Source organism: Dipodomys ordii, unplaced genomic scaffold, assembly GCF_000151885.1.
Source record: "Dipodomys ordii isolate 6190 unplaced genomic scaffold, Dord_2.0 Scaffold162, whole genome shotgun sequence".
In the NCBI taxonomy this organism is placed as follows: domain Eukaryota; kingdom Metazoa; phylum Chordata; class Mammalia; order Rodentia; family Heteromyidae; genus Dipodomys; species Dipodomys ordii.
In genome coordinates, this window is record NW_012267378.1 from 2,694,672 (window position 1) to 2,704,705 (window position 10,034).

At 47.7% G+C, this 10,034-nt stretch overlaps 1 protein-coding gene across 1 annotated transcript in view; it reads left to right on the forward strand.

Annotated features, from left to right (window-relative positions):
• Window positions 1-9,737, forward strand: part of Abcf3 (ATP-binding cassette, sub-family F (GCN20), member 3) — a 16,600-nt gene extending 6,863 nt beyond the window's left edge. The window contains exons 5-21 of the mRNA XM_013033067.1: window positions 286-383; window positions 476-598; window positions 775-1,041; window positions 1,348-1,428; window positions 1,518-1,577; window positions 1,677-1,733; window positions 1,847-1,869; window positions 1,971-2,026; window positions 2,141-2,341; window positions 2,438-2,514; window positions 6,331-6,375; window positions 6,460-6,592; window positions 7,911-7,999; window positions 8,097-8,188; window positions 8,361-8,493; window positions 8,650-8,737; window positions 8,819-9,737. Coding sequence (XP_012888521.1) covers window positions 286-383; window positions 476-598; window positions 775-1,041; window positions 1,348-1,428; window positions 1,518-1,577; window positions 1,677-1,733; window positions 1,847-1,869; window positions 1,971-2,026; window positions 2,141-2,341; window positions 2,438-2,514; window positions 6,331-6,375; window positions 6,460-6,592; window positions 7,911-7,999; window positions 8,097-8,188; window positions 8,361-8,493; window positions 8,650-8,737; window positions 8,819-8,977 — 1,782 coding nt within the window. The 3' untranslated portion in view covers window positions 8,978-9,737. The remainder of the gene's footprint in view (window positions 1-285; window positions 384-475; window positions 599-774; window positions 1,042-1,347; window positions 1,429-1,517; window positions 1,578-1,676; window positions 1,734-1,846; window positions 1,870-1,970; window positions 2,027-2,140; window positions 2,342-2,437; window positions 2,515-6,330; window positions 6,376-6,459; window positions 6,593-7,910; window positions 8,000-8,096; window positions 8,189-8,360; window positions 8,494-8,649; window positions 8,738-8,818) is intronic.
• The last annotated feature ends 297 nt before the right edge of the window (window positions 9,738-10,034 follow it).

A 10,034-nucleotide genomic window follows, 5' to 3' on the forward strand; every position in this document is an offset into this window, starting at 1 on the left:
CGCTTTCCCTCAGCTCTTCAGCTCAAGGCTAGCGCTCTACCACTTGAGCCACAGCGCCACTTCCGGCTTTTTTCTTTTTGCTTATGTGGTGCTGGGAATCGAACCCAGGGCCTCAGGCATGCAAGGCAAGCGCTCTACCACTGAGCCACCTTCCCAGCCCCTTTCCCTGAATCTTTGAGTCTATTCATCCTGCGTACATTCTGAGGGGTTATTTGAGGGCTCTCTATTGGGCCTCCTTCCCGAGCTTGTAACTGGGTAAAGTAGTTGTGTTTGGAATTCACTTAGACAGTGAATGCAAAGAAGCTAGAGAAGGCCGAGGCCCGACTGAAGGCAAAACAGGAGAAACGCTCAGAAAAGGACACACTGAAGACCAGCAACCCACTGTGAGTTGGGAAAGAATGGTTTAGGAGACAGACCTGTCTGCTGGGCCCAAAGAGTGAGATCCCTAAAAACCACCTATTTTTCCTTTTAATAGAGTCTTGGAAGAGGCATCAGCCAGCCAGGCAGGCAGCAGAAAAGAGAACCGGTTGGAATCATCTGGCAAGAACAAGTCCTATGATGTGCGAATTGAGAACTTTGATGTATCCTTTGGTGATAGGTGAGAAAATGGTGTCATGGAGGGGCAAAGAGGTTGTAGGCATGCTTTTTCTATTTTCCAATTAAGGGAGAATCTGGATAGATGAAATGAAGCTAAATCAATGTTAGGAACTGTTGTGAAATTGCCACATGCCTTTTTCTGAAGCATCTTTGCTTTCCTTTCTGTCTCCTCTGTAGAGTACTGCTGGCTGGAGCAGATGTGAACCTGGCATGGGGCCGCCGCTATGGGCTGGTAGGACGGAATGGGCTAGGGAAGACCACTCTACTGAAGATGCTGGCCACCCGGAGCCTGCGGGTTCCAGCCCACATTTCCCTGCTGCATGTAGAGCAGGAGGTTGCTGGAGATGACACCCCTGCCCTGCAGAGTGTGCTGGAGAGCGATAGTGTGAGAGAGGACCTGCTTCGGAGGGAGCGGGAGCTCAGTGGCCAGATTGCTGCCGGCAGGTAGGAGTTCTAGGCTGGGAGTACCAAGCAGTAGTTTTCCTCCATATGCCCACCATGGTGTCTCCATCCATGATTGACATGTCAATCCTTGGGACCAGTGGAGCTTGGAACTTGGCACTGTGGGACCCCAAAGCCCTCATTCTTTACACAGCATCCATTGCTCTCACTACTTCAAATAGATCTTCTCTGTATTCTGTTCTTATCCTAGCAACAAGAGAACCAGTGTCCTACTTTCCAACTGTATATGTACAGGACATGTTCCTCCTAGACTGACTTAACTTAATGCTGGTTGCTTTTTCTCTTCAGGGCAGAGGGCTCTGAAGCTGCACAGCTGGCAGAAATCTATGCCAAACTGGAAGAGATTGAGGCAGACAAGGCACCTGCCAGGTATGTAAAAAGGTCCCTTTGCTCCATCACATTTCACCTTCTCTCTTCTGAACTATTCTAACTGGATTCTTCAATCTCTTAATTCCTAGGGCATCAGTCATTCTTGCTGGGCTTGGCTTTACACCAAAAATGCAGCAGCAGCCTACCAGGTGCGTGAGCCTTGGCATTCTTGTTGGCCCTGAATATTGTTGCCTCTGCCCCTGCTTGCCCTGGCACATACTCACTCCTGCCTTTCTGTCTGTCTGCAGGGAGTTCTCAGGTGGCTGGAGGATGAGACTGGCCTTGGCCCGGGCCCTGTTTGCTAGGTGAGTTTCATAGGGTCTCTATCTGGGGCCTTATGAGTAATGGGCTTTAGCTTTAAGGATGTGACAGTGAGTCGACAACCTAAACCCTCACACTATATTCTTCTCTCTCATAGGCCAGATCTCTTGCTGTTAGATGGTGAGTTTGAAACAGTGCACCCTGACTTTGGGGTGGGAAAGGGTGTTCCTAATTCTCTGGGCCTTTGATCCCAAGTATGTGCTCCCCAACTTTCTCTCCAGAACCTACAAACATGCTGGATGTAAGAGCTATTCTGTGGCTGGAGAATTACCTGCAGGTGAGTTTAGGGAGAAGCTGTGGAATAGGTTCTGGGAAAGTCTACCTTCATGACATTTGTGGCCCCAGGAATTGATTGCCCTCCCAAACGGGCCTGCTGTCCTGTGATCCTCAGACATGGCCCTCCACAATCTTAGTCGTCTCTCATGACCGCAACTTCCTGAACGCCATCGCCACAGACATCATCCATCTGCACAGCCAGCGGCTAGATGGCTACCGGGGAGACTTTGAGACCTTCATCAAGAGCAAGCAGGAGCGATTGCTCAATCAGCAGCGTGAATATGAGGCACAGCAGCAGTATCGCCAGCATATCCAGGTATGGGGAGAGTCAAGGATGAGCCATAGCATCCTGTGGGCTGTTAGACTTAGTGGTAGGGAGAGCTTGACCAATGCCTGCCTCCTTCTCCTACAGGTTTTCATTGACCGGTTTCGCTACAATGCCAACAGGGCCTCCCAAGTACAGAGTAAACTCAAGATGCTGGAGAAGCTGTAAGTACATGGCCTTGGCCAGAACCTGCTCCTTTTATCTTTTTTTCATTTCTTCTTTTTCTTTGCCAGTCTTGAGGCTTGAACTCTGGGCCTGGGCACTGTCCCTGAACTCTTCAGCTCAAGGTGAGCTCTCTACCACCTGAGACACAGCACCACTTCTGATTTTCTGGTGTTTTATTAAAGATATGAGTCTCACGGACTTTCCCACCCAGACTGGCTTTGAACCATGATCCTCAGATCTCAGCCTCCTGAGTAGCTGGCTAGGATTACAGGTATGAGCCACTGGTACCTGCCTTTTATCTCTTTGCTTCCCTCATTTTGCAAGCCGCTGCCAGGATCCCTCCCATTCTGGGAGGAATCCTAGTAGCCTACTTCGGTTTGCTCCTCTGCAAGAAAGGAGAGGAAGGTTACTCTTGGAGGGTTAATTTGACTCTGGCCTAGACAGATACTTAATCTTTAAATTTTATTTAAACCGAATCATTTGGCAAGTGATCTTTGGTGTCTAGGTTCTTTCACGTTTTCCAGGTTCATCCATATTGTAACATACATCAGCACTTCATTGCTTTCTGTGGTGAATAACAGTCCATTGTCATTTTGCAACATTTTGTATATTGATCATCAGATAATGGACATTGTGTTATTTTCCATTTCAATTATGGTACTTTGTTGCTATGAACCTTTTTAAGTTTTCACCAGGACATAGAAGTTTTTGTTTCAGTTGGTGCTCTTACATGGTAATTTCTGGTTAACTTCTTGAGCATCTGCCAGGCTTTTTGTTTCTTGCCGTTTTGAGTCAGGGTCTCACTTTGGATCCCAACCCCCTGCCTCTGCCTCAGCCTCCACCTCCACCTCCCCATACCTGGGATTATGGGCAGTGCCACCTGCCTGCCAGACCACTTTTGTTGTTGTTGTTTTGTTTTTCTGTTTTGCTTTTTGGATCCCTCCCTTTCTCTCTCCCTCCCTCCCTTTTCTTTTTCCCTTCCCTTCCCCTCTCCTTCTCCTTTTCTTCTCCTCCCTTCCTGTCCTTCCTTTCCTCTCCTCTCCCCTTCCCTTCCCTACCCTTCCTTTCCCTTGAACTCTGGGCCTGGGCGCTGTCCCTGAGCTCTTCAGCTCAAGGCCAGCACTCTACCACTTGAGTCAAAGTGCCACTTCGGGTTTTCTTGTGGTTTGTTAGAGATACGACTTTCATAGACTTTCCTGCCTGGCTGGCTTTGAACCATGATCCTCAGATCTCAGCCTCCTGAATAGCTAGGATTATAGGTGTGAGCCAGTGCCTGGTACCCTTTCCCTCTTACAAGCTGGTCTCAGACTTTGAATTCTCCTGCCAAGTGCTAGGATTACAGGCTTAGGTAACTTCTACTCCCAACAAATTTTTTGTTTTTGTTTTTGTTTTGACTGGAGTTTGAATTCTGGGCCTGAACGCTGTCCCTCAGCTCTTCAACTCAAGGCTAGTGCTCTACCACTTGAGCCGCAGTGCCACTTCTGGTTTTCTGAGTGGTTTATTGGAGATAAGAAAGGCTCAGGCCTTTCCTGCCTGAGCTGGCTTTGAACCACAATCCTCAGATCTCAGCCTCCTGAGTAGCTAGGATTACAGGCATGAGCCACCGGCGCTCAGCCACTCTTCTTATTTTTTAATTTCAGTTGTACTAGTAGGTGTGAGATGATATTGTTTTGATTTACATTTCTTTAACAACTAATGATAATGCACGTAGGAAGCTTTATCTTGAAATAGCCTTTCTAGAAATTTGGGAAGGAAATTAGATTGGGAAAGCTTAAAACTTTATGACATAGACACATATATCACTATTATATTAACTAAGTACATACTACCAAAAAAATGACTGACAGTGCTGAGAACATGGCTCAGTGGTAGAGTGCTTACCTAGCACCTACCACATAAACAGAAAAATCCTGAAGTGACAATATAGCTCAAGTGGAAAAGTGCTAGCCTTGAGCAAAAGAAGGTCAGGGACAGTGCTCAAGCCCTGAGTTCAAGCCCCAATCCTGGCAAGAAAAAAGACTGGCAGCATGGCTCAGTGGTAGAGATGGTCTGCATGTATGTGTGAGAAGCTGTAGGTTCATTTCCTAGTAGTAAAAAAAAATTAAAAATTTTAACTGAATATAGCCTATGCCTGTAATTCTACCTACTTAGGTGGCAGAGATGGAGAGCATCAAGGTTTGAGGACAGCCAGACAAAATAGCTGTGTAGGTTGGCATATGCCCTTATCCCAGGTACTCATGAGGCATAAACAGGAAGATAACCAGGCAAAAATGTGACACTATCCCAAAAATAAGCAGCAAAAAGGCCTAGGAGCATGGATTAAGTGGTAAACAGCAAAAAGGCCTACGAGCATGGATTAAGTTGTAGAGTTTAACCTCAGTACCAGTAGAGCTACAAAAAAGATAATTTTCTTTTTCAGCAGATAGTGAATTAGATGAATGTGTTGTAACATTACCCAGGTGAGAGGAATATAGGGTTTTTCTGAAGTTTTCTCTAAGCCTAAACTCTGGGCCTGGGCGCTGTCCCTCAGCTCTTCAGCTCAAGGCAACCACTCTACTACTTGAGCCACAGCGCCACTTCTGGCTTTTTCTGCTTATGTGGTGCTGAGGAATCGAACCCAGGGCCTCATGCATGCAAGGCAAGCACTCTACCCCTGAGCCACCTTCCCAGCCTGCTTATACCACATTTATTTGTATAAAAAGAAAGTCTAAAAAGTTGTCTTTTAGGGCTGGGAAGGTGGCTCAGTGGTAGAGCACTTGCCTTGCATGCCTGAGGCCCTGGGTTCGATTCCTCAGCACCATATAAGCAAAAAGAAAAAAGCCGGAAGTGGCGCTGTGACTCAAGTGGTAGAGTGCTAGCCTTGAGCTAAAGAGCTGAAGGACAGCGCCCAGGCCCAGAGTTCAGGCCCCACGACCGGACCCAAAAAAAAAAAAAAGTTGTCTTTTAGCAGGTTATAAATTTGGGGGTTTTGTTGTTGTTTTGACACAGGTTCTTATTATATAACCTAGGCTAGTCTCAAACCCTCTATGTATTCCATAGAGATAACTCAGTCCTATTGCTTCAACTTCTTGCATCAATTTTAATTTTTGTTGTTGTTGTTTGTAGTGCTGAGGATTGAACTCAAGGCCTCTACTTCTGAGCCATACCTCTAGCCATAATAAAGTTATTTCTTAGTAGGGCATGGTAGCACAAGGCTGTAATCCTGACACTTGAGAGATAGAGGCAGGAGGATCTCTTCAATGCCAGCTTAGGCTCCGTAGCAATTTCTGTGCAAATATAGGTTGCATAGTGTGGCCTTCTCTTAAAAAACAAAATCAGCTGGACACCAGTGATTCATGCCTGTAGTCCTAACTACTCAGGAAACTGAGCTCTGAGGATCATTGTTTAAAGCCAGTCCATGCAGGAAAGTCCATGAGACTCTGATCTCCAAATAACCAGCTAAAAGCAAGATGTAGTGGTGTGACTCAGTTGGGAGACTGCTAGCCTTGAATGAGAAAGCCAAGGAAGAGAAGGCAGTCCTGAGTTCAAGCCCCAGTATTGGTACCAAAAAAGTCTCTCATCTATAATCCTAGTTACTTAGGAAGCTGAGATCTGAGGATCAAAGTTCAAAGCCAACCCAGACAGACAAATTGGAAAGCAGAAAGTTGGACCTGTTAGAACTGAGGGATGCTTTATTTCTACTTGCCATTTGATAGCAGTGCCAATTGTGAGCAAAAACGTTGAGCATGAATGTGAGCATGCACACACAGACACACACACACACACAATTGAAGACATGAAACCTAGTGTATCCTATCTCCCTTCTCTCCCCTCAGACCTGAGCTGAAGCCTGTGGACAAGGAGTCTGAGGTTGTGATGAAGTGAGTGCTAAGCCAGAGGGAGGGTGGGGAGCCTCTTTGTTTTTTCACCAACCCTACCATGCTCCTCCCCTGTACCTCTTACAGGTTCCCTGATGGGTTTGAAAAGTTCTCACCACCAATTCTGCAGCTAGATGAGGTGGATTTCTACTATGATCCTAAACACGTCATCTTTAATCGTCTGTCTGTATCTGCTGACCTTGAGTCTCGAATATGCGTGGTATGGTTACTGTTTCTCTCTCGACTATGTTCTAGGAGTTTTCCACTCCAACAAGTGTGGATCAGACTGAGTGTGAGGCTGAGGGGGGAGGAGGTACACAGGACAGTGGGCTAGGCAAAAGACATCTGTGCTTCTCCCACCCCAGCCCTCTAGCCTTACAGGGCTGCCCTTAGAGATGCACATACTGGCATTCTGCATTTTATGAGTACTTAGAATATTTTACCATAGTGGACTCAGTTCTGAGGTTATCTCAACAACAATGAAATATTGAAGCAAGAGCACAAGTTTCAAGGTGAAGGTTTAGTTTAGATCCTAACTGCAGGATTCACTAGCTTGGTTTACCAACATTTTTTTTTTTTTTTGGGGGGGGGAGACCGGTCATGGGGCCTGAACTCTGGGCCTGGGTGCTGTCCCTCAGCTCTTCAGCTCAAGGCTAGCGCTCTACCACTTGAGCCCCAGCGCCACTTCCGGCTTTTTTCTTTTTGCTTATGTGGTGCTGCGGAATCGAACCCAGGGCCTATGCAAGCAAGGCAAGTGCTCTACCACTGAGCCACCTTCCCAGCCCATCCAGCATTTTCCTTTTTCCAATAAAGATTGGTAATATCTACCACACTTGGAAAAGTAAATTCTTAGTGCTAAGGAGGAACTCAAGTATTGGTTGCCTTTGTATTTTTTTTTTTCTGTTCTTTTGGTTATGGAGCTTCAACTCGGCATAGACACTGTCCCTGAGCTCTTTTTGCAGAAGGCTTGTGTACTTCCACTTCAAGGCACAGCTCCACTTCCAGTTTTCTAGTGGTTAATTGGAGATAAGAGTCTCATGGACTTTTCCTGCCTGGGCTGGCTTCCAACAGTGATTCTCAGATCTCATCCTCCTGAGTTGTCAGGGTTACAGGTGTGAGGCATCAGCCAGTGGCCCTTTGTGTCTTTACGTCACCTGTCGATATAGTTTTTTTTTTTTTTTCTGTGTGTGTTGCTACTACGGCTTGAACTCAGGACCTGAGGCACTGTCCCTTACCTTTTTTGCTCAAGGCTAGCACTGTACCACTTAGCCATAGCTCTTCTTTGGGCTTTTTGTGGTTACCTGCAAATGGGTCTCAGACTTTCCTGCCTGGGCTGGCTTCTAACCATGATTCTCAGATCTCAGCCTCCTGAATAGCTAGGATTGCAGGTTTGAGCCACCAGCACCAGAATGTAGTCTTTTAGCCAGATTTTTTTGCTTAGGAGTTGTCAGGACATCTAGGGACCCTGATCTTGTTTCTTTCCCTCCGTTGTTCCACACACTTATGACCACTCATTAGCATGTTTTTGCTTCTTACAGGTTGGGGAGAATGGGGCTGGGAAATCTACCATGTTGAAACTGCTTATGGGGGACCTGGCACCTGTTAGGGGCATCAGACATGCCCACAGGTAAGGTGCCCCAATTGCATGCACACATTCATACGGATTCATATCACCTACATTGAGTGTAGACACTCATACTCAGTGCCTTCACTCTTCCCTGTAGGAATCTGAAGATTGGATATTTCAGCCAACACCACGTAGAACAGCTGGACCTGAACGTCAGTGCTGTGGAGCTGCTCGCACGAAAGTTTCCCGGTGAGTTAGGGATTTGGGTTGAGGCAAAAGGGCCTAGGATGACCTCTGCAGCTAGACAGGCTTTGGTTGGTACAGAGCAACCTACCTGAATCTAGGTGTGAGGACATGGGGATTTGGAGGAAGGGCTGGAGAAAAGGAAGGGAGCTCATCTAATGTTCGGAGCCTTTTCTAGGACGGCCTGAGGAGGAATATCGCCACCAGCTGGGTCGCTATGGCGTCTCTGGGGAACTGGCCATGCGCCCTGTTGCAAGCTTGTCTGGGGGCCAGAAGAGCCGCGTAGCCTTTGCACAGATGACCATGCCTTGGTGAGGCCTCATTTCCTAGTAGAGTTCCTGCTCTTCCATTTCCCCTTCTTGCCCTCTAGAAAATGGTCTTTTATCTTTGTGCCAGAGAGGTTCATTTTCTTCCTTCCCCTCAGCCTGATCCCATAACTGCCAACCTACCCGTGTTCTGTCTTCCAGTCCCAACTTCTATATCCTGGATGAACCCACAAACCATCTGGACATGGAGACAATCGAGGCTCTGGGTCGTGCTCTCAATAATTTCAAGGTGAATATGCCTTTCCACTGCTCCTGCACAGGCCTGGCCGCTCCTGGCACTCCTGCACCCATGTACTCTCCTGTCTTTCAGGGTGGCGTGATTCTCGTGTCCCATGATGAGCGCTTCATCCGGCTGGTGTGCAGGGAGCTCTGGGTGTGTGAAGGAGGCGGCGTCACCCGGGTTGAAGGGGGATTTGACCAGTACCGCGCCCTTCTCCAGGAACAGTTCCGCCGGGAAGGCTTCCTCTAGGGCCACTAGGTTGAGGACTGTGCCCAGGACATGGACTGATCTTGCAGACCCCTGGGCCCACGTGTAGGCAACTGACTCCAGGCCATGGACTTCCCCTCCTTGGGGACAGCCTTATTCCCACATCTCTTCCTTTCAACTGGAGCATCCTCTTCACAATGTGGGGAGCCCCATCCAAGGATCTGTGAGGACTGTGTCCCAGGGGAAGGGCTGGGGGGGTGCCCTCCCTCTGGGGTTATAAATTGCCCCCCACTGCCCCATCTTGACTGGGCCCCATGTGGCTGCTATGTAAATTAAATTTCCCCTGCATCTTCCTGGCCACATCTCTGCTCTTCCCTGGGCAGGGCAGCCTACTGTTGAGGCTCGTGGGCTCTGGGATGGGCATGTTCCTGTGGCACTTGTATCAGTCACAAGTGGAAACCAGCAGTATCATCCTTGCCTGTGGGAGGTCACATCCTCAAGGCCACTAAGGTCTCCAGGTGATTTCTCTGTGGGGTATGCTAAGTGGGGGCCTAAGAACAGTACATTGGGATCACTGTGGTGATTTATTTCCTAACCAGAGTTCTGACTCTGCTGATGGGGTCTTGGGCTCTCTCCGTCAGCCCCCACTAGTTTGAATGTTGACCTGATTTCTGGAATGTGGCCTCACGTAGGGTATACTCGATTGCTCTCTGGGTCAAGGAGGAATTTGACCGATCTCCAAGTTCCCTGTACTTCTCTGATCTGGACCCTCAGAACTCAAGAGAAGCCATCTCTGTCCCCATGTTGCTTGAGTGCTTTCGTATTATTTTTCCCTTGGCCGTGTAAGAGAGGCCTAGAGGAGGAGAGTTAAGAACAGAGTCTAAGCAATCTTAAAGAGGAGAAGCCAGGTGCAGTAGCATGCCCTGGTAGTCTCAGCTGTTTGGAAGACTGAGGCAGGAAGATCACTTCAGCCCCAGGAGTTCTGGAACAAACCTTGGCAACATAGTAAGACCATGCCTCTTTTTAAAAAGTGGGGAGGTACATGTTGATCAAAAGCAGCAAGAGTTTACCCTCTTGTTCTTTTTTTAAAAAAGACAGA